The sequence below is a fragment of the Myotis myotis genome, unplaced genomic scaffold (assembly GCF_014108235.1).
Source record: "Myotis myotis isolate mMyoMyo1 unplaced genomic scaffold, mMyoMyo1.p scaffold_m19_p_4, whole genome shotgun sequence".
In the NCBI taxonomy this organism is placed as follows: Eukaryota; Metazoa; Chordata; class Mammalia; order Chiroptera; family Vespertilionidae; genus Myotis; species Myotis myotis.
This window is the reverse complement of record NW_023416346.1, coordinates 55,475,633-55,500,453: the sequence shown is the minus strand read 5'-3', so window position 1 is coordinate 55,500,453 and position 24,821 is coordinate 55,475,633. Positions and strand designations below refer to the sequence as shown.

The window sequence follows — 24,821 nt, the reverse complement described above, 5'->3', positions numbered from 1 at the left end:
TTATAAATACATCAAAAATAATAAAATACCTAAGAATAAATTTAACCAAGGAGGTAAATATCCTATACACTGAAAACTACAAGGTACTAAAGAAAAAATTTGAAGAAAATACAGATAAATGGAAAGATACTCCATGCTCATAGAAGAACTAACATTGCTAAAATGTCCATACTACTAAAATCAATATACAGATGTGCAATCCCTATCAAAATTCCAATGGAATTTTTCACAGAAATAAAACAAATAATTCTAAGTTTTGTATGAAACTGTAAAAGACCCCAAGTAGCCAAAACAATCTTAAGGAAAAAAAAAAAAAAAACCAGGGAGCACCATGCTCCCTGATTTTAAACTATATTACAAAACTGTAGTAATTTAAACACATATAGATCAATTTAAATAATAGAAAGCCAATAAATAAACCCATGCTTATATGGCAAATTAATGTACAACAAATAAACCAAAAATACACAATGAGAATACACAATATAATAACTAATATTGAAAAAATTGGACAGCTGCATGCAAAAGAGTGAAACTGGACTGTTATCTTACGTCATACACAAAAATTAACTCAAAGTGGATTAAAGACTTGAATGTAAGACCTAAAGTAATAAAACTCCTAGAAGAAAATATATAAGGTAAACTCTTTGGCAGTAGCCTTAGTGATAAAATTTTGAATCTGATACCAAAAAATAAAGGCAACAAAATCATAAATAAAAAGTGGGAATACATCAAAATAAAAAGCTTTTGAACAGCAAAGGAAACCAAAGTAGAAATGTAACCTACTGAATGGAAAAAATATTTGAATTAATGTATCTGATATGCAGTAATATATAATATATAAAAAGAACACAATAGTAAAAAAAAACCTGATTAAAAATGAGGAGATCTGAATACTCATTTTTACAAAGAAGGCATACATATGGACAACATGCATATGAAAAGATATCCTACATCATTAATCACCAGGGAAATACAAATTAAAACCACAAGAAGCCCTAACCAGTTTGGCTCAGTGGATAGAGTGTCAGCCTGCGTACCGAGAGGTCCCGGGTTCGATTCTGGTCAAGGGCATGTACCTTGGTTGCGGACACATCCCTAGTAGGAGGTGTGCAGGAGTCAGCTGATCGATGTTTCTCTCTCATCGATGTTTCTAACTCTCTATCCCTCTCCCTTCCTCTCTGTAAAAAAATCAATAAAATATATTTTTTTAAAAAAACACAGTATCACCTCATACCTATTGTAGTAGCGATTATTAGAAAAACAAGAAATAGCAAGTGTTGGTGAGGATGTAGATAAAAGGGAAAACCTGCACAGTGTTGGTGGGAATGTAAGTTGGTGCAGCCACTATAGAGAACAGTATGGATGTTCTTTAAAAAGTTAAAAATAAAACTATAATCCAGCAATTCAACTTCCTGGCATTCACCCAAAGAAAATGAAACCAGTAATTTGAAGGGGTATGTGCACCCTCATGGAATATTACTCAGCCATAAAAACGAATAAAATCTTGCCATTTGTGACAAGTGGACCTGAATAGCATTATGCTAAGTGAAATATGTCAAACAAAGACAAATATCATATAATCTCTCTTGTATGTGGAATATGTGGATGGATGGATAGATGATAGATAGATAGATAGATGATGATAGATAGATGATAGATAGATAGATAGATAGATAGATAGATAGATAGATAGCTCATATATACAGATTAGTGATTATCAGATGTGAGTTTTAGGGGGTGGGAGTAATGAGTGAACTTATTTTTTTAGTTGAAATAAATTGACAAAAAATCTTTGTGATGATGATGTTCTTATGCATATATCAAATCAGAAAATCTCTTTAATGCCCTTTGGCAGCCAAATAACTATTACCCCTCAATCAAATACAAAGATTTGGGGTCTAACATTCTACTGTACTTTGTGGGAGTTATATAAACCATGTTTCTTAATAATCTTGTCAGTTATCAAATAGCACTTGACAAACTTTTTAAACTTTTTAAAACAAATCTAAAGTTGAAGTCTGTAGAATTATTTTAAAGACCTCAAACAGGTTGCATCTCTTTCTTTGGCAATCTTTAGAAATAAGTAAATTTTCCTGACTGATAAAGTGTGATATGGAGGGTGATTGATTGACATGTTGCAATATATGCCCCCAGCTCTACCCACCCACCACTACTACTAGTCAGTGCTAGATTCTCTCCCATCTCAGCCACGCCTCTAAATCCTACTGCTCTGAATCTATTTATCCCTTTGGTATTGTTGAATTTGTTGGTGGTGATGAAGACTAAAAAGGGAATCAATTAAAATACTTCTGAATAAGAACCAAACAATGATTATTTCCCATCTCAAGCACTGGTTTAGAAAAGGCCCTGCTTAGAGTCAGAAATACAGACTTGGTAAACTTTTAAGTCTTCTCTAGCACCATGTCTTTGTTTTTCTGCATAGACACAATACTGACAAAAACTATACTGCTAGCTATACTGTCTCATCCCCCAACAGCATAGCACAAAGTACTCCTGAGTGCTGTCTAGGGCTGCAATCTTGGTGACCTTGAAGTATCACTTGTTTGTTTGCTAGGAGAAAGCTGGAACCCAAATGAATGAGTAGAAGAACAAAACTGTGAATGAAAAAGAAGGTTTCCAAGTGGACATGTGTATAGTGTGTGCCTTATAAAATATAATTGAAAAGGAAGAAATAATGCCCTGGGAATTATGTGGTTTAGCTTTGCCATCAGACGGCAAAGCAAATAACTAGAAGGACTATGTAGAAACTGCTGAATAATCCAGTCTTTCCACAACAGTTTCCTTAACTGCATAATTAAAAATAAGTTTTTAACCTAATCAAACTTACAAGGCTGTCAACGACTGTCTTGTATTCTTTCTGGGGGAAAACATGGTAATAACTGCCACAGAATGATGGATTTTTCCACCACAGCTGTCACAAGTGCTGTTCTAAATCATTTGTTAAGGTTTAAAATGTGTAATCCCCAAGAAATTGATCATTACTGCAATTCAGGGCTAGGCTTTCAGTGCCTTACCCACCCTGAGCTTTGCCTCAGACCATTAACGAACAAAAATTAGTCATAAAGAATTAAGCTACTAATGGCTAATTTCTTAATGATTACTTCTGTCTTCATTTAAACAAGAGTCTATTTAAAACATTTTTACCCTGATATTTCTGATACAAACAGGTGCACTCTTGCATTCTCTTTTTATCTCTCTTCTTTGTGGCCACTCCCAATTTTTTTCTCTTCTTTAGTAGCTATGCTTTCATACTCAGCATTATCTCATAGCCTTTGCTCATGGTATACACTGGATCCACCCTGCACTTCAGAATCTGCTTAAATTCTGTGCCATTTCCATTATCCTATTGACAATCTACCTCTTCTAGGAAGCCTTTCCAGTTACTCTACTCATTATTCACCCAACTATTATCCATTAAAAGGTCTTATATACCACCCATTGTGCTAGGCACTAGATATACCTAATGAAAAAATATATATTCCAAAATAATTTTTATGTTTCACCTGATTTTATTGATGGAGTGGCTAAATCCTTGGTATAATGTTGTGTTTGATAACTAGACTTTATTGCCTTAATGTATTTTCCATTATAATTTTCTGTCTGTAATTAATTTATCCAATGTACTTTGCTTATCATTGTCAATGTGGTTATTTACTTATAAAGGATTTGAGAAGACTGAACTCACTTAAGGCCATCATCTTTTCCCTGCTCTACCATTACTCCTCTCCTTACTCTCCCTTCCACATCTACATCTGTCTCCTAGATTTGCTAACAGACATTATAATGAACAACTGAAATAGCTATTTATCTCCATTTGAGCAGGTCCAAAGTCAGAGAACAGACCTCTAAATCAAAATTGGAAATCATGAGATGCTGTATGCAAAAAGAAAGTATGTTGGGCTGGTTGGTCAGTTAGAAGTCAGCAAGGCTATGTCCCATGTGATCCAGATACTGACAATTTATAATTTCATCTGTAATTACTGGATAACCTATAGTTTGATTCCGGATCCTCAATGTATACGTTGACATTGCTTTCTTTCATTTGAGATACTGCCCCCCATCCCCCGCAAATTAAAAGTAATATAAAATGTGGTATTTGACTTTCCAAAATAAATTGGAGGAGTTTGGTGTTTAATGAAAACTAGTACAAGTTCATTCATAAACAAGAGAGTTACTTTATGATTATATCTATATCTATATATATATATACACACACATATATATATATATATATATATATATATTCAAGATTTTCGTGCATTGGTTTTTGTTTAAAGCAGGCACATACACCCTTTTACAATTTTTAAAATATGTTACAAGTATCCTAAATTCAGAGATATGCCACATTTTCTATTTATAGTATAAATTCAGGATGGTAATATTCAGCTTGGATCCATTGAACAGTAATAGCACAGTAATAAATTGTTTTTCCTAGAGAAAGCGGACTAAATAATGCTGCTTATTTGATTATCTAAATTAATTCATTAAGAACACAAATCCTTGCCAAATTGAAATCAACACATTGAGGAATTTATGTTCTCTCCTGAGTTATTTCAAATGGTACTTGAAAAAGAACCCATGTTTCTCCCAATTACTATAGTTTTACAATCTGAGAACATAGCTGTGAGAGCATAAATTAGCCAGGAAAATTTTTTACAACTCTCAGATGGTATCAAGTATTTATTCTTTAAAAACCTTGAAATTGTACTTAGACTGTATTTGGAACCCAATAATTTAAGTTAACCAGTCTTTGCATTTGATTCTTTATTTTTTTTCAGATGTATACATCTTAAAAACTATAAATTTTTCCAATAAAAGTTTGACTTGGAACTTTTTTCACCTCTCCATTCCCTACCCTACCTCGTTTATTCCCTTCACACATTGAGAAAAACTTCTCACTTACCTTTACCTTGCTTTCCATTCCAGGCATCTGCTACCTTCATTATGGCTGAGGAAAGACCTCTCCCGGAACTCCTCAGACTCTAGCCCTTTCCTTCTTCCACCTCTGCTTCCATGAACACTTTACTATTTATTGCTATTCTTGCAGTTATCTAATCTGATCATCTAACTCATGCTAAAGTGTTAATGGCAAACAATAACTAAATGTGTCTTTCTCAGAGCTAACATTTGAATAATCAGGGAGTTTCATGACTAATAAAATTAAGGAAATAATAAATGATTTTTATAATTTGTAGCAGGTTGTGAGGTGGAGGGAGGAATTTTTGGAGTAGTTTACCTTCTGTTGCCCCTCAAATTATCCTATATAATAAAAGGGTAATATGCAAATTGACCCTAAAGTGGAATGACCAGGAACGACTTGTCACTATGATGCACACTGACCACCAGGGGGCAGATGCTCAATGCTGAAGCTGCCCCCTGGTGGTCAGTGCACTCTCACTGGGGGAGCTCTGCTTAGCCACAAGCCGGGCTGATGGCTGCAAGTGCAGCGGCAGTGGCGGGAACCTCTCCTGCCTCCTCGCCAGCACTAAGGATGTCTGACTGTGGCTTAGGCCTACTCCCCATGAGCTCCCGGGCTGCCAGAGGGATGTCTGACTGCCAGCTTAGGCCGTATCCCCCAGGGAGCAGGCCTAAGCTGGCAGGTGGACGTCCCTCAAGGGGTCCTGGACTGTGAGAGGGTGCAGGCCAGGCTGAGTGACCCTCCCACCCCCCGAGTGCATAAATTCCCATGCACCAGGCCTCTAGTATCATATAAGTTGCATCTATTAGTAACTAAACTTGATGACAACACAAGTACTTGCCTGAGGTGCAGATATAGATTATTTGATTCCAAATATCCATAGGCTTGAACCTAGAATCAAGAATAGCTACAAAGCATTGTTACTAGAAATCACCTTCTATTATTTAAATATGAGAGGGCCTATGAATTTATACAAAATAATTAAGCAGCATTTCTTGTCTTATAATATGAATGAAAGCTTGTAGAATTTTATTCTTCTTGCTCTGTGATGCTTGATAATTAAAAGGTCATTCTTTGCACACAAAGTCTGTTTAAGGCAGTGGTTCTCAACCTTCCTAATGCAGCGACCCTTTAATACAGTTCCACATGTTGTGGTGACCCCCAACCATAAAATTATTTCCGTTGCTACTTCATAACTGTAATTTTGCTACTGTTATGAATCATAATATAAATATCTGATATGCAGGATGTATTTTCATTGTTACAAATTGAACATAATTAAAGCATAGTGATTAATCAAAAAAGCAACATGTAATTATATATGTGTTTTCCGATGGTCTTAGGCGATCCCTGTGAAAGGGTCGCTCGACCCCCAAAGGGGTCTCGACCCACAAGTTGAGAACCGCTGGTTTAAGGGAACATTGTTATTCCAGTGCAGCTAGTGGCTCCTATATATAAGTGGTATAATTGATGATATAAAAACATATAAAATCTCCCACATTTATATTTTAAGGATTTCCTTGTGATTTTCATATATAATATTCACTAAGGTCAGGTGGTAACTGGGAGGATATTTAACTCTCATTCTAGAATACAAAACCAAACTACTGTCTTAGAATTTTTATGTGTGTTTCCAACAAATGACTTTTTGAACTAATTTGTTGTAAAATATACATTATAATTGAAAAAAGGCACATTCTAGAAATTGAATTTGCTGGTCCTGGTTAAGTTCTCATTTGTGAGACAATCTGTTTTTTGACAATATGTAATGTACTTAAGCTAAGGAGATAAGATAAAAAAAATAAAACAAAAACAGCTTCTATATAATCAGTGAACCACAAGATGGCACCACTGAATAATCAGTTTATCTCAAGATGACTTTAAAGTTTGCTAGATAAATACTCAAAAATCGTGTTATCCCTTTTCAAAGGCAATGAAAGTCCCTTCTAACGAATAGAGTATGAAAATGAAAAATAATAACTTTGCTGTGAAAAAAACTTATCAGACATCACTTAAATCAAGTGACCAAGTATAATTATCACCAGTGATCAGTCATGGTCATACCATGTATCCCTGACATGATGTGACGAGAACAGCACTTAACCTCTGTGATGCTCTTTTACCAAAACCATAATCTCACTCTATTTTTGAGAAAATTTCAGACAAACCCAAAGTGAGGGACATTCTACAAAATACTTGACTAGTACTCTTGAAAAGTGTCAAGGTAAAAAAAAAAAAAACAACAACAACAACACACAACAGGAAATAAGACTGAGGAACTGTCAGTTTGGAAGAGCCTCAGGAGTCATGACAGCTAAATTGAATGTGGCATCCAAGTTTGGGTCCTACAAAAAGGACATTAGTAGAAAAACTGTAGAAATCCAAACAAAGTCTACAATATAGTTAAGAGTATTGTGTGTGTCTATGTGTGTGTTACATGCCACTGAATGGGCTCTGACTACTAGTGAACCTATAAATGAGAAATATACACAGTGTCCACATAAGTCAGATCCTGTAGACTCATAAATATGACTTATTTTATGGAGTTAATCTCAAATTTGATTTTCGTCTTTTCATGCTGCATTTTTTCCACCATTATTATCTTTTCCAAATAATCTTGCCTTCTCATGATGTGTCTGAAGTAGAACAACTTCAGTATTGTCATTTTTGCCTCCAGTGACATTTTAATTTGTTTTAGCATGCCTACTTTTTCTTTCTGGTGGTCTAGGTGGCTGTAAAGTTTTTCTCCAGCACCATGTTTCAAATCAATCATATTTTTCCCTCTTAGCCTTCTTCACTTTCCAATTTTCACATCTGTACATAGTAATAGGGAATACAAAGGTATAAATTATCTTAGCCTTGGTTTCTAATGACACATCTTTGCTCTTGGTGATTTTTTTTCTAATTCTTTCATTGCAACCATTGCAAGTCTCAGCCTTCCTTTGATTTCTTGTAAGAATATTGTAAGAGTATTGGACCAATGTTAGTTTCTTAGTTTTGACAATTGTACCATGGTCAGTTACTCTGTAGTAGCTTTGAAACCATTCTCTAAGTCTAAAATTATTTCAAAATTAAATATTACAAACTCAAGATTCAGAGGGAACTCTCTGAAAGAGTAGTTTAGCAAGCAGCAATTTTACAATGATCTATTATCTTATGCTAGAGGCCTGGTGCACGAATTCATGCACAGGTGGGGTCCCTCAGTGTGGCCTGCAGAGATTGGGCCCCAGCTCACACCCCTTACCTTTCACAACAGCATGGATGGATATGGAGAGAGAAATAAGCCAATCAGAGAAAGATAAATATCACATGATCTCACTCATTTGAGGAATATAATGAATAACATAAACTGATGAACAAAAATAGAACCAGAGTCATAGAAGCATCAAACAGACTGTCCAACCTATGAGGAAGGTGGGGGGTGAGGAGGTAAAAGATCAACCAAAGGACTTGTATGCATGCAGACACCAGGACACAGACACCAGGGTGGTGAGGGCATGTGCTGGGAGATGGGAGTGGCCAGGGAGAGGGCAATGGGGGAAAAAGGAGACATATGTAATACTTTAATCAATAAAGAAAAAAATACCTTTAGTAAACTCATTCTAGTTCATACTGATCACTTATTTTTTAAGAGAACACACATTATCTGTTAATACTATGTTCTAAAACTTTGTTGGCTATCAGTCCATGTCTTCATTGTCTATAGGTTTGGGATTTCCTCATTCCCCTTAGGTTTTCAAAAACTTTGCCCACTGCCTCTCAAATCATGCCTGCAAATACTTTTTGTATTTTGAAAATGAATTTAAATGATCGAGAAGACTTGATTATATTGAAAGCTTCTAAGATTTCTCTTGGTATCTCATTACTTATAATTAAAAATTTCTTCATTTTTTTCCAGTTTGAAAAATAATTTTGCTTGATAGAGAATGAAAACATGAGTTCAGACATTCTACCTTTTCTGTTATCTTTCAACATTATTTTATTTATTTTGTTTAATATGTGAATCAGCCTTCTTCTCTGCCCTCACCCTTTTCTTCTTTCCAAACTTCTAAATCTCCTCTATGATCTACTTCCTATTTTCTATGATGCTTTAACTTCATTCTTGGTTTTCACTTTTTAATGTTTTCCACAAAGGCTCATGCTCTCTTTGCTAATCCCCTTTGTCTATGAGTCTGACAGTCCATATTTTTATGATTTTTACTTAGAATCTGAGTCAGTGTACTGCCCTGTGCTGCTATAGGTTTACTTAGATGTCTCCATATTTCATATTCTCTCTCTGTCTCTCTCTCTGTCTCTCTCTCTCTCGATGAACAGGTTTTATTTTTTTTTAATTCTTTATTGTTGTAATTATTACACATGTCCTCTCCCCCCCGCCCCATTTTTGTCACCCTCCAGTACTGGCCTTCACTTCCCCACTGTCTGTGTCTATTGGTTATGCTTATATGCATACAAGTCTTTGGTTTATCTCTAACCCTGCTAAACCCCCCCCCCCACCACCACCACCACCATGCCTCCCCTGCCTTCCCTCTGAGGTTTGGTGGTCTGTTCCATATTTTTATGTCTCTGGATCTATTTTTGTTCATCAGTTTATGTTGTTAATTATATTCCACAAATGAGTGAGATCATGTGATACTTATCTTTCTCTGACTGGCTTATTTTGCTCAGCATAATGCCCTCCAGGTCCATCCATGCTATTGTTGCAAATGATAAGAATTCTTTCTTTTTTACAGCAGCATAGTATTCCACAGGTTTTTAATCCATTCATCTGCTGATGGGCACTTAGGCTGTTTCGAAATCCTAGCTATTGTAAATTGTGCTGCTATGAACATAGGGGTGCATATATTCTTTATGATTGGTGTTTCTAATTTTGAGGGATATATTCCTAGAAGTGGGATTACTGAATCAAATGGGAGTTCCATTTTTAAGTTTTTGAGAAAACTCTATACTGTTTTCCACAGAGGATGCACCAGTCTATATTCCCACCAGCAGTGTATGAAGGTTCCCTTTTCTCCACATCCTTGCCAGCACTTGTCGTTTGTTGATTTGTTGATGATAGCCATTCTGACAGGTGTGAGTTGGTACATCATTGTTTTAGTTTGCATTTTTCAGATGATTAGTGATGTTGAGCATGTTTTCATATGCCTCTTGGCCTTATGTATGTCTGTTTTGGAGAAGTGTCTATTTAAGTTCTTTGCTCATTTTTTATTGGATTGTTTATCTTCCTTTGGTTAAGTTTTATGATTTCCCTATAAATATTGGAGATTAAACTCTTATCAGACGTAACATTGCCAAATATGTTCTCCCATGCAGTGGGCTCTGTTGTTATTTTGTTGATGGTTTCTTTTGCTGTGCAGAACCTTTTTATCTATATGTAGTTCCATTTGTTTATTTTCTCCTTAGTTTCCATTGACCTAAGAGATGTGTCAGTAAAGATATTGCTACGAGATATATCTGATATTTTGCTGCCTATGAATTCTTCTAATATTTTTATGGTTTCCTGTATTACATTTAAGACATTTATCAATTTCGAGTTTACTTTTGTAGATGGTGTAAGTTGGTGGTCTAGTTTCATTTTTTGCATGCATCTGTCCAATTTTCCCAGCATCAGTCTTTATTGAAGAGACTGCCTTGATTCCGCTGTATGCTCTTGCCTCTTTTGTCAAATATTACTTGCGCAAAATGGCTTGGGTCGATTTCTGGGTTCTATGTTCTGTCCCATTGGCCTATATGTCTGTTTTTGTGCCAGTACCAGGCAGTTTTGAGAACAGTGGCTTTGTAGTACATCTTGATATCTGGTATTGTGATTCCTCCAACTTTGTTCTTTCTCAGGATTCTGTGGCTATTCGGGGTCTTTTTTTATTCCATATAAATTTTTGGAGTATTTGTTCTAGGTCTGTGAAATATGCTGTTGCTATTTTAATGGGGTTTGCATTGAATCTATAGATTATTTTGGATAGTATGGATATTTTAATGATGTTTATTCTACCAATCCATGAACATGGTATATTCTTCCACTTGCGCATACCCTCCTCTATCTCTTTTTCAATGTCCTTTAGTTTTTTTAAAAAATATATATTTTTATTGATTTCTGAGAGGAAAGAAAAGGGAGAGAGAGAGATAGAAACATCAATGATGAGAGAGAATCGTTGATCGGCTGCCTTCTGCATGCCCCACACTGGGGACCGAACCCACAACCCGGGCATGTGCCCTGACTGGGAATCGAATCGTGACCTCCTGTTTCATAGGTTGATGCTCAACCACTGAGATACATCAGCTGGGCTGTCCTTTAGTTTTTGAGTACAGGTCTTTTACTTACTTGGTTAAGTTTATTCCTAAGGCTCTTAAATGTTTTGTTGCAATGGTAAGTGCAATTGTTTATTTAGTTTCCCTCTCTGCGAGTTCATTATTGGTGTATAAAAATGCCACAGATTTCTGGCTGTTAATTTTATAACCTGCTCCATTGCCAAATTAACAAGAGAGCCCACTGCATGGGAGAATATATTTGCCAATGATACATCTGATAAGGGGTTAACCTCCAAAATTTGTAGGGAACTCATACAACTTAACAAAAGGAAGATAAACCATCCAATTAAAAAATGGGCAAAAGACAGTTCTCCAAAGTGGACATACAGAAGGCCAAATGTATATGAAAATATGTCCAATGTCACTATTTATCAGAGAAATACAAATTAAACTGACAATGGGGTACCATCTAACACCTGTCAGAGTGGTTATCATCAACAAATCAACAAACGACTAGTGTTGGCGAGGATGTGGAGAAAAGGGAACCCTTGTACGCTGCTAGTGGGAATCCAGGCTGGTGCAGCCTCTGTGGAAAACAATATGGAGTTTCCTCAAAAAATTAAAAATGGAACTCCCATTTCATCCAGTAATCTGACTTCTAGGAATATATCCCAAGAAATCAGAAACACTCATCAGAAAGAATATATGCACCCCTATGTTCATACCAGTTCAATTTACAGTAGCTAAGATTTGGAAACAGCCTAAGTGCCCATCAGCAGATGAGTGGATTGGAAACTGTGGTACATCTACAAAATGGAATACTATGCTGCTGTAAAAAGGAAGGAATTCTTACCATTTGAAACAGCATGAATGGACCTAGAGAGCATTATGCTAAGTGAAATAAGCCATTCAGTAAAAGATAAATACCACATGATCTCACTCATATGTGGAATCTAATGAACCAAATAAACTGATGATCAAAAATAGACCCATAGTCACAGAAGCATGAACAGACAGTTGAACCTCAGAGGGAAGGCAGGAGAGTGTGGGTGGGAAGAGATCAATCAATGAATTTCTATGCATATATGAATAACCTATGGGCACAAACAATGGGGTGGTGAGTGCCTGGAGGGGTGTTTGGACAGGAGCAGGCAATAAGAGGTTAATGTGGAAAAAAGGAGGACCTATGTAATATTTTCAATAATAAAGATTTTAAAAAAATAGACCTAGAGACATAGAAACATGGAAAAGACTATCAAACCTCAGAGGGAAGGCACAGGAGGGTGGGATGGGGAGGGGAAGAGATCATCTAATGAACTCATATGTGTATATGCATAACCCATAGACACAGACAATAGGGTCATGAAGGCCTTGAGGGGGCGGGGTGGAAGAGGTCAATGGGGGGAAAAGGGGATATATGTAATATTTTCAACAATAAAGGAGATATATATATATTATATATATGCATGCTAGAGGCCCGGTGCACTCGGGGGGGGGGGTGTTCCTCAGCCCAGCCTGTGCCCTCTCGCAGTCTGGGACCCCTCGGGAGATAACAACCTGCTAGCTTAGGCCTGCTCCCGGGTGGCAGAGGGCAGGTCCAATCCCTAGGTGCAGCCCCTGGTCAGGCTCAGAGCAGGGCCGATTGGGGAGTTGGGGCACCCCCCCCCGTCACACACAGAGCAGGGCAGATCAGGGGGTTGGGGTGCCACCCTCTATCACCCACAGAGCAGGGCCGATCAGGGGGTTGGGGCGCCGCCACTGTCACACTCAGGGCAGGGCCGATGGGGAGGTTGTGGCTCTACCCCATGACACACAGAGAAGGGACCGTGGGGGGGGGCACCACCCTCTATCACCCACAGAGCAGAGCCGATCAGGTGGTTGGAGCGCTGCACCCTGTCACACACAGAGCTGCAGGGCGATCAAGGGGTTGGGGAGCTCCCCCCTATCAGGCACAGAGCAGGGCTGATCAGGGGGTTGGGGCGCCTTCCCCTGTCATGAACAGAGCAGGGCAGATAGGGAGGTTGTGGCCCCGCCCCCTGTCACACACAGAGCTGCAGGGTGATCAGGGGGTTTGGGCGCTGCCCCCTGTCAGGCTGATCCAGGTGATGAGAGGCCTCTTGGCTCTGCTGATCCCGGTGCTGGGAGGCATATTACCCTTTTACTATATAGGATAGAGGCCTGGTGCATGGGTGGGGGCCGGCTCTTTTGCCCTGAAGGGTGTCCTGGATCAGGGTGGGGGTCCCCACTGGGGTGCCTGGCCAGCCTGGGTGAGGGGATGATGGTTGTTTGCAGCTGGTCACACACCCTTCAGGGTTGGGGTCCCCACTGGGGTGCCTGGCCAGTCTGGGTGAGGGGCTGAGGGCTGTTTTCAGGCTGGTGGTTGACTGAAGCTCCCAACTGCTCCTTTTTTTCTTTTTTTTTTTTTAATTCTGGGCCAGCTTTAGCTCTGGCTCCAGCTCTGAGGCCTCTGCTGCTGAAAGCAGGTATCTGGTTTGTTTGGGTTCTATAATCAAAACACTGTATCAACTCCAGCTCTGAGATCCCGGCTGGCTGAAAGCAGGTTTCTGGGGTTTTGTTTAGCTTCTATATTTGCAACAATGTTTCAAACTGCAAGCTCAGAGGCCAGCAAGGCAGGCGGGGAATGTTGGTTTCCTCCCTCACTGAAGCAAGCAAGCCTCATGTTAGCTTCAAGCTGCCTGGCTGCCGGTCGCCATCTTGGCTGGCAGTTAATTTGCATATCACCCTGATTAGCCAATGGGAAGGGTAGTGGACGTACGGCTAATTACCATGTTTCTCTTTTATTAGGTAGGATATATCCTTTCTAATAAAAGGATAATATGCAAATTAACTGTCACTCCATCACAAATATGGTGGCGCCCATAGCGGCTAGGGTGGCACACTGGCGGCATTGCCCTGGCAATGCAAGCCCAGTGTTCCATGCCCTGGCCATGCGGAGGGAAGGAGGGGCCTCTTGGAGTTATGCAAGCCCAGAATCCCATGCCCTGATTACACGCAGGGAGGGAGGGGCCGCTGAGGGCGACACGAGACCATCTATATAGATATATAGAGAGAGATATAGATATAGATGATATAGATATATATAGATATAGATAGACATAGAGGATATAGATATAGATAGATATAGATATAGATAGATATAGATATAGCTATAGCTATAGCTATAGATATAGATATAGATATAGATATAGATATAGATATAGATATAGATATAGACATAGAGATAGATAGATGATAGATAGATAGATAGATAGATAGATAGATAGATAGATAGATGATAGATAGATAGATAGATGATAGATAGATAGATAGATATAGATAGATAGATATCTTTAAAAAAAAACCTCAACATCAAAACCAAACAATGGACAGAGTACATGAATAGATATTTTTCCAAAGAAGACATACAGATGACCAATGGATAGATGAAAAGATGCTCAGCATCATTAATCTTTAGGGAAATACAAATCAACATGACAATTAGATATCACCTCACACCTGTCAGAATGGCTATTATAAAAAAGACATCAAGTAACCAGTTTTGGTGAGAATGAGGAGAAAAGAGAACCCTTGTACACTGTTAATGGGTTTATTCATTGATCCAGCAACTACAGAAAACAGTATGGAGGTTCTTCAAAAAATTACAAATAAAGTCCAAAGTAAGTAGAAGGAAGGAAATAATAAAGTCAACTCTTTTAAGAAAACTACTGTACAATGCAGGAATTCCACTTCTGGGTATTTATCTGAATAAAACATGAAACATTAATTAGAAAAGTTACATGCATGTCTGTCTATGGAAGTATTATTTACAATATCCAAGATATGGAATTAACCTAAGTGTTCAATGATAAAATATTACTCAGCCATGACAAAGAATGAAATCTTGCCATTTTCAACAATATGGATGGACCCAGAGGGTATTATGCTAGTGAAATAAGTCAGGCAGGGAAATACTTAATATCAAATGATTTCACTTATATTTGGAATCTAAAATAGCAACACACACACACACACACACAAATAGGAACAGACTCATAGATACAGAGAATGAACTGATGGATGTCAGAATAGAGGGAGCTTGTAGGATCGAGTAAAAAATGATGAAGGGGATTAGAGATAAAAATTCCCACTTATAAAAGAAATAAGTTATGGGGATATAGTATACAATATAGGGAATGTAATCAATAATATTGTAAGAACTTTAGGTAGTAACACAAACACGAATACTTATCATGGTGATCACTTCATAAGGTATATAAATGTCAAATCACTACTTTGTACACCTGAAATGAATATAATATTGTATGTTAACAATACTGTAATAAAAAGGTAAACAAAATTACTCCATAAACTTGCTTGATTTTTTGAGTGAAATACTTTGTATTTCTTTAAAATGTTCATAATTTGCCTGGCCGGCATGGCTCAGTGGTTGAGCATCAACCTATGAACCAGGAGGTCACGGATCAATTTCTGGTCAGGGCACATGCCCAGGTTGAGGGCTGGATCCCCAGTGGGAAGCATGCAGGAGGCAGCCAATCAATGATTCTCTCATCATTGATGTTTCTATTTCTCTCGCCCTCTCCTTCTCTGAAATCAATAAAAATATTAAAATTAAAATGTTCATAATTTAATCTTTTTGTTCTCTATATTATACCTTACATTTACTCTCCATATAGTATTTTAGATAAGCTACAGTTTTTGGCCTTATTTTATTGTAATATTTTAACTTTGCTGTTTGACTACTTGATTCTATAGCCAGCATTTAATGTTTTTTACTATGCTATGTTTCAGGGTCTCCATGAAAAAACTGGTGCATTTACAGCTGTTAAAGTGATGAATGCTCGTAAGGTAATATTATATCCTGTCTATATTTTATTCCCTTAATGGACAATGGTCTAAGGATAAACAGTTAAAAAGAATATTGTTTTTATAAATCATTATGTGTAATTATAATTATGTGAACCTGAATTTATTATATTTATCATTTAATTTTTTCTACCCATTAGTATATTATCTTTATTATTAATTTATTATATTTGAAGGTCAAATGCATTTATTTTGGCATGATGTAAGAATTAAGAAATCATGATTTTATATATATATTTCTAGTTGATTATCTGTTTCCAGGGATATCAAAGAGGAGATTTCTTCTAATATTGTGTTAATCCTTCTGTGCTCCATCATATTATTTTCCCTCTCCAACTATTCTTTTTGAGAATTGAGGCCATTAGATTCTCAATGACAAGTAGAAGTAAAGAACTTGTCTGAGATACAAGTTTTTCTTATATTTTCTGACAGGTGAGCAAGACAGTTTAATTTGCACTGTTCCTGTTAACATTCATAAAGTTGAGCCACAGTTTATAACATATTGTCAGAGAATTTTCTAAGCACTGATTTCTGTCCTCTTTCTTTAGCATGAGTGTCTTACTTTCTCAAGATAATACTAGTATGAACATAGCAAAGGTCAAAGAACTTTCACTTTAATATACAAGGAAAATTCTCAAATAGTATGTTTGAAAATTATGCATAGTCACTGAACTGTTGTCTATGCCATAAACTGTTCTTTTACAATTTGTGCAGGGAGTGAATTGCTGAATCTATTTAAACATTTGCATGCTTTTTTTGTTTTGCCAGTAAGTGTCAAATGTTGCAAACCAATGTGAATTTTAAGGGATTTTAATGTTTTGTGGATTTATTTTGACCTACAAACCTGACATTCCAATAACCAATGTAGTACTATTTGAATGAGACTCCGTAAAGTACTTATTTCCTTATTTTAACTTGAGAGACCTTGACCCACATTTAATTTAATTTTTAGATACTCCAACTTTGAAATATTCAAAAATCATATTCTGCCCATACATAGTGTCAATTACATTATTTTAAAGGGGAAATATCACTTTGTTAACATCAAATTATAATTTCTCAATAGGCAGTTAAATCTGTTATTATGAATTTGGTGCTAAGTTTCTACATATACGAGTGCAATGTTTTAGTTAAACCTATTAGCAAAAAATGAGAGAGGAATAATATTATGTTACTTTTCCATTTAATGCTAAAAGAGCACAAAGTACTAAAGAGTAAATCATGTTCAGAGTGTACCAGTGGTTCTAATAGCATTTTCTTCTTGGTTTTGCAGACTCCTTTACCTGAAATAGGAAGGCGAGTGAGAGTGAATAAGTATCAAAAGTCTGTCGGTTGGAGATACAGTGTGAGTACTAAAAGTCCTCATTAGCCCTCAAGTAGTCTTCCCTCATTTTTCAACTTTAAACTAATCCCTTTGTGTTGTATTATCTTTAGAAGGCCACCACTAAAATATTCTTGTGTGCAAGTGACAACATATTTATACCTTTTCACATATTCACAGAGTCAATCATCATATTTGAACACTAGCATAAGTAGCAGGGCCTAGAATAAATGGTTACTTCAACAAGTCTGTGTTAACTGCAGATGAGTAAACCCATCCTATCTAATAAAAGACAAAAAGGGTAATTGACCGTACCTTCGCTATGCTTCCCATTGGATAATCAGGGTGATATGCAAATTAACTGCCAAGAAAGATGGCGGTTAATTTGCATACATAGGCACAATGATGGGAGGCAAAAGGGGAAGGATGGAAGAATGGTGATCGGAAACACAGGCGGCAGGCAAGAGCCGGATGGCAGGGCAAAGGCGGCCCTGGGGGCCGCCTTTGCCCTGACCCCCAGCCCTGGATCAGAGAACTGGCCGCCTTTGCCTGCCCCCAGCCGGTGATCGCGAAGGGAGAGCCTGGCCGCAGGCACAGTGGCACCCTGGGCACTGGGTGCTCTGCGGCCCCCTGATCTGCGATCGCAAAGGGAGAGCCCCGGGCACTGGGTGTCGCTGTGCCTGCGGCTGTGGCATTCACCCCAGCACCTGACATGCAAAGGTCGGGGATGAAATGACTTTTCCCAACCACATCTGCAAATATCCTGGGGACGGCATCACTGAAGAGTTCACAACAACTCTCTTACTTGGCAAGGAAGAAAAAAGTTGGCAATGGAAACAATCCCTTACATCAAAGTTAAGGTCCCTCTGAGTAAAAAAGAATATTTCCAACGTAAAGGAGGGAGCAGGCAAAAATAATAGGTTCTCATGACTTCCACTGAAGTTTGAGCATATGACAAAGTCAAAATGAACATACAAATTAAAACAGACAGTGGACATTCAAATGACCCGAATCAACTGTTACTGTTTGTCCCAGTAGCAACAATGCTTATGTGATAATATAGTTTAACAAACATACAAAACAAGCCACATGATAAGAGAGGTTTGGCTTCTAAAGTAAATTGAATATGTTCTTTAAAAATTTTCATGTCCTCACTTCTGACTATAATTCTTAATTTTCCAATCAGAAAATTACCCCAGGTGATCCAGTAACATGTAGAACTCCAGTAACCTAACTTATTTAAAAAACAAACATCCCAACCATTTTTAAAATATTTAAATTGATATTTTAGGGTTAAAATTATAGAAGATATTTAGATCCAAATATATTTTCTGAATAGAAAATATTTCAGTTTTTGATTTTAAAAAAAATAAACATAAAAAATATATAAGTGACACATTTTCCCAAGGAACTCTGAATTAGTACCTTTCCCTCTAACTTTCTTCAAATTAAGAGAATCTATGGAGTTCCCTATACTGCACAAGTTTTAATGAAAGAAAATAAGACTTTCTAAGAGCATCAAATACATGTTTTTCTTACTTACAAACATATATACTCTTCTCTCTCTCTCTCTCTCTCTCTCTCTCTCTCTCTCTCTCTTCCCTCTCTCTCTCTAAAATATATTCATACTGATTCAGAGAGGAAGGGAGAGGGAGAGAGATAGAAACATCAATGATGAGAGAGAATCATTGATCGGCTGCCTCCTACATGCCCCGTACTGGGGATCAAGCCCACAACCCGGGCATGTGGCCTGACCTGGAATCAAACTGTGACTTCCTGGTTCATAGGCTAATGCTAAACCACTGAGTCACACCGGCCAGGCTCAATTCTTATTTATAAATTCATTCCAAGGACATATACAGCTTGAAAAGATTTGGAAGTAGTTTCAAAAAAACGAGCTTTTAAGTAACAAGAAAACAGTTATAGAAGAAAGTTTAAATTAAAAGAAAAAAAGTTGTTTAAATTTATTCAAGAGTGGGAACATCCTCCATGAAAATGTGTACCTTGACTGTGGATGGCTGGGAGGCCTTATCACACCTTAGGAATTCAAATGCTTTTTATAATGAAAAGAAAGAGAGTTTCATCTCATTTCTCTCCCAGGGTAAATGTCTGTCAATAGAAGGTGGACATCAATAAAAGGAGGAGCTTGCACAATCAATCCAGAAAGTCAGCAATCTATGAATAATCTAGAACAGAGTATTTATCTCCTCTGCCACACACCCTCCCTCCCAGCCAGTGAGCAAGATAATTACTCTCAAGTCAAGCTAAGTGCCCCCCAGTCACAGTGGCCCAATGCTGACATACAAAGGATACAAATAATTCTCACTCTGGCATAAAAGTGACAACTTTATTGGAAGAAAACCAGATACTGTAAATTTCTCAAAGTATTCCTGAAACATTTTTTAAAGTAATTTTTACTTCTTTAGAAAAAATACATAAATGGCAAACCATCTGTAATAAAAGGCCTATTCTATAAAATTTTACCTGGTCCTACTCATATCTGCAATCATATCATATTTACAGACAAATATATCTATACTAATAAAAGAGTAATGTGCTAATTAGACTGAGAGACCTTCCAGGAGACCTTCCAGATGTTCTTCTGGACAAAGCCATGGTGGCAGGGCCGAGGTAGAGGTGGTTAGAGGCCAAGAGGGGAGGGCAGTTGTGGGTGATCAGGCTGGTGGGGGGCGGGGCCATTGGGGGTAAGCAGACCAGCAGGGGGGCCAGTTGGGGACAAGCAGCCATCAGTGGGGGTCAGTTGGAGGAGATCAGGACAGCGGGGGGGCGGGGGGCAGTTCAGAGTGAGCAGGCCAGCAGGGGGACAGTTGGGGATGAGCAGGCCATTGGGGAGGGAAGGTAGGGGCAAGCAGGCCAAAGGGGGGGGGGGCAGTTTGGTGTGATCAGGCTGGAAGCGGGAGGGGGCAGTGGGGGATGAGTAGGCCAGCAGGCAGAGTGGTTAGAGGCAATCAGGCAGGCAGGCAGGCAGGTGAATGGTTAGGAGGCAGCAGTCCCTGATTGCAAGAGGGATGTCCTACTGCTGGTTTAGGCCCGATCCCTGTAAACTGGCAGTAGGACATCCTTCAAGGGGTCCCAAATTGGAGAGGGTACAGGCCAGGCTGAGGAACACACCCTCCCCTGTGCATGAATTTCGTGCACCAGGCCACTAGTAAAGTATATAACACCCCAGCTGAGTAGCAACAGATGATGGGACAAAGAGAAAATTTCAGCTAAAATCGGCCTTAGCGAGGTCCTTTGTCACACCTTCTACATGGTATTTTGGACAGGCTTTTCCCCCATTATGATCCTAAGAAACTTTGCAATTATATATGAGCCAAATAAGGACTACCTTTTTTTATTGTAAGAACAATAGCAGACAGAAAAACAAGCTGCCAAGCTTAAAAGTCTTCAGATATCTGGTACAGTACTTAAATACAAGAAGGACTGTGAAGATGAAACTTAAAGCTTTTTAACTGCCTTCGAAAACAGCCTCTATGTCTTGAATTTGATGGCTCCAGAATAAAAGCAGGCAAAGAAAAATTTTTCTAATAGACATTGTTGATTTAGATGTTGGTGATCTATCAAAGTATTCTGTGGGCCAAAATCAGAATCCTTGTTCTTATCAATATATCTTTTTTTCTTACATTTCTCCCCTACAGTCAAGTCTCTGGTATTCAAATACTTTCAACCTTTTGTGTCTTAATAAATATGCTCTCAGGGACATTAAAATAACCCTTTCCATTAGCACAGTCACATTTAGAAAATGTTTCTAGTTATATTAAAATGGTATTGATAAACAGCTTCATGATTCTTCTAGAAAGTAGTGGGCTCCTATTTTATTTATAACTACAGGCCCGGTACACAAATTTGTGCACGGGTGGGGTCCCTCTGGGTGGCATGCAGGGATCAGGCTGAAACCTGCAGTCCAACACCGCCTGCAGCTCCTACCTGCTGCTTCTGCTGATCCTGGCCCTTTTGTGCCTGCCATGGGCTCGCACCCAATCAGTCCTGATCAGGAGAGGCTTGTACTGCCACTGCAGCGCTTGCCAGCCATGAGCCTTGAGTCTGGCACCCTCCCAAGGGGAGTGGCCTGTGGGATCGGGCTGAAACCACCTGTCCGACATCCCCCAAGGGGTCCTGGATTGTGAGAGGGTGTAGGCCAGGCTGAGAGACCCCACTGGTGCACGATCGGGCCGGGGAGGGACTGTAGAAGGGCTCTAGAGCATGTGTGGCCCATCTTGCTCAGTCCCAATCGGCCAGACCCCAGCAGCAAGCTAACCTACCAGTCGGAGCATCTGTCCCCTGGTGGTCAGTGCATGTCATAGGAAGCGGTTGGGCAGCCATATCATTAGCATATTACACTTTGATTGGTTGTTCCGTTGTTCTGCCGTTTGCTCTATTTGCATATTGCCCTTTTATTATAGAGGATGTATCTCAGGAGACAAAGCATATCCCAATTAAACAAGTAGTGGTGAATAATAACATGCTTTGGTAGATGAAGAAGCTGTAAAATGTAAAGTATGAAAAATCTAATTGTTTGACCAATTCTGGATTTATCAAACATTTGTGTTAATAAATGTTTTAAATATCTTCCCCAAACCCTCTCTGGTATTCTTTCCATTGGGGAAAATATTTTTATTCTAGAATTGGGTGAAATTACAAAGGAAGTTTTGGCATTCTTGCACTCCCTCTTCTTGAAAAAAAAATCTGTATTTTCAGGCCACTCTGGGATAAGTTGGCCCTAAACCAGGAAATGCTATGTCATCATATTACTGGGATATGTGGACTTTTAAATTACCCACTTGGCCTGATGGTTATAAGGTACTTATGTGTTTCTCACAAGCTCAACTCTGTTGAGAATTTCAAACACACTAATGCTTTCTAAACATATCTGATCATGGTTTATTGGTTTTGGGGAATGTACATTTATGTGGGAAACCCACTCTTAAAAATGTTGTAACCCTAACCGGTTTGGCTCAGTGGATAGAGCGTCAGCCTGTGGACTCAAGGGTTCCAGGTTTGATTCCGGTCAAGGGCATGTACCTTGGTTGCGGACACATACCCAGTAGGGAGTGTGCAGGAGGCAGCTGATCGATGTTTCTCTCTCATCGATGTTTCTAATTCTCTATCCCTCTCCCTTCCTCTCTGTAAAAAAATCAATAAAATATATTTTTAAAAAAGTTTTAGTTGGGAACTTTGAATTCTCTCATTATATATTTCAGTAAGAAAAATAACTAATAGCTAGCTGATCAGCCAGTTTGCATCTCTAAGTCATCTTGAATCATTTGGGATAAGAAATTTGTTACTTGAACACACATCTATCTCTTTCAGTCAGGGTTTTATGGGAATAGCAAAAATGTGGAATTCATGAATTAGTTTAAATATAAAATCTACCACTAAATAGCCAAGAACTACTTGAGAAAAGTGGTCTTACTTGTTTAGGCCTCTAGTTCCTCATGGATAAAATGGCACCAGAATATTTGGCCTACCTATAAACAGGGTTAAAAAGTAGGGTCAAATGCAACTAAAGGGTGTCCCAAAACTCATGCAAGAAGTAATTTTGATAGAAAACATAGGTTTATAATTAAAAATTGTAAATTTTTTAATGATTCATAAAGAATACAGTATAGGGTTATGTATGGAATAGCATATCAGGTAAATGGCCTCCACAGCTTTACTGGCACATATGCACTCTTTTGTTATTGCCTGAGCAGCTGCATTTTCAAAGAAGAATGGTCCAATGATGCCTCCAGCCCAAAATCAGCTCCAAACAGTGACACGTTGTGGATGCATTTGTTTCTCAACAATCACTCATGGATTTTCTGAACCCCAAATGTGACAATTTTGTTGATTAACCAAGCCATCAAGATGAAAATGAGCCTCATCGAAATTCAGCCACATTTATGCAAAACAGCCATGGAAAATTTCAAAAAAAGAGTGCATATGTGCCAGCAAAGCTGTGAAGGCCATTTACCCAATATGCTATTCCATACACAACCCTATACTGTATACCTTATGAATAAATAAATTTACAATTTTTAATTATATACCTGTGTCTTGTATCAAAATTACTTCTTGCGTGAATTTTGGGACACCCTTTTATATAGCTACCTAGAGCCCAGCCATTATCCTATTCTTGCTTGGGGACATAGGCTTTGTAACCCAAATAGAAAAGGAAGCTCCTTGATATCATATTACCAAACAAGTCATATGACTCAGTCTGGCCCTTGCTTCTCTTTAACCAGCTCTTTGTTTGCTTATCCTCACACCGTCTAACCTCATTCCTATTTATTGCACCCTTTACTGCTGTTTATTTCAGTGGTTCTCAACCTTGGCTGCACATTAGAATCACCTGGGAATCTTTTTAAAATCCTGCTTTCTGGGCCTCATCCTCCGGAAATTCTGTTTCTTTGTTACTAATGTTGTGGCCCCACCCCATAACAAAGAAACAGAATTTCCTGAGGATGAGGCCCAGAAATCAGGATTTTAAAAAGATTCCCAGGTGATTCTAATGTGCAGCCAAGGTTTAGAACCACTGGTTTATTTCTTTTAGCAGAATCCTGGTGCCTTACTAGGAACTAAGAGTGTCCATGTACATAGAGAATTGCTACTTCTTGTGGTTTATTTCTGGGTGATAGCAGATATTCTTATCATTTCAAAGGAGAGCCACATCAGAGAGGAAGCAGAAATTTTAAGGGTACTACATGGCAAGGATGAAAGCCACAAAATCAACTTTTAGCTTTGCAGAAAAAGGCAAAGGGGAGTAGAAAGCATCTTATTAGAGAATGAGATAAGACTGGAACTTGAACTTCCATGGAATTCTCATGGTACAAGTTGATTGTTTTATTCATTCATGCCTTTGTAATACTATTAATACAAAGAAAAAACCTGCCATTAGGTTTTCCAACTATAAATCAGGCTCCACCTGCTTCCCCTAAAGACAAATAGGTGCCTAGATTTGTTGTCTAGTAGTTTAATGTTTATTGGTAAATCCACTGGAAAATCATAGGGAAATGCTAAAGAATGCTCTGCTGCCAGCCATTTCAAACTTTTTTTTTACAAAATATATTATCAATACTTGGGGAAAATAAAAAAACTAGTTTTGCCTTATATCTATTTCATAACTATTTTAATCCAGAGCCACAATTTAGCTAAATACAAAAAACTAATTGCTTGTCTTTTCTACTTGGTCTTAGAGAATACGTTGAGAAGGAAGGAAAATAACTGACTGAAATATACTGTTACCTGTTCATTTTAGGGAAATGATAAGATGTATTTTCCCCTAACCCAAATCAACAAGTCAAGGTAATTGAAGGAAATTCTGGAGAGAAGTAAAGATAGAGATTAACCTTTAATTACTTTTCATGCCAATTAGTCCTTTTCTAATTCATTGCCTCAAATAAGTCAATGATATCCTTTTTCACTGGACTT

The 24,821-nt window shown here is 38.1% G+C and overlaps 1 protein-coding gene across 1 annotated transcript in view; it reads left to right on the top strand.

The window, feature by feature from the left end:
* The window catches only part of NRK (Nik related kinase), a 171,934-nt gene that overhangs the window by 72,237 nt on the left and 74,876 nt on the right, over positions 1 to 24,821 (top strand). The window contains exons 3-4 of the mRNA XM_036306187.1: positions 15,995 to 16,051; positions 17,343 to 17,414. Of these exons, the coding sequence (XP_036162080.1) occupies positions 15,995 to 16,051; positions 17,343 to 17,414 (129 nt within the window). The remainder of the gene's footprint in view (positions 1 to 15,994; positions 16,052 to 17,342; positions 17,415 to 24,821) is intronic.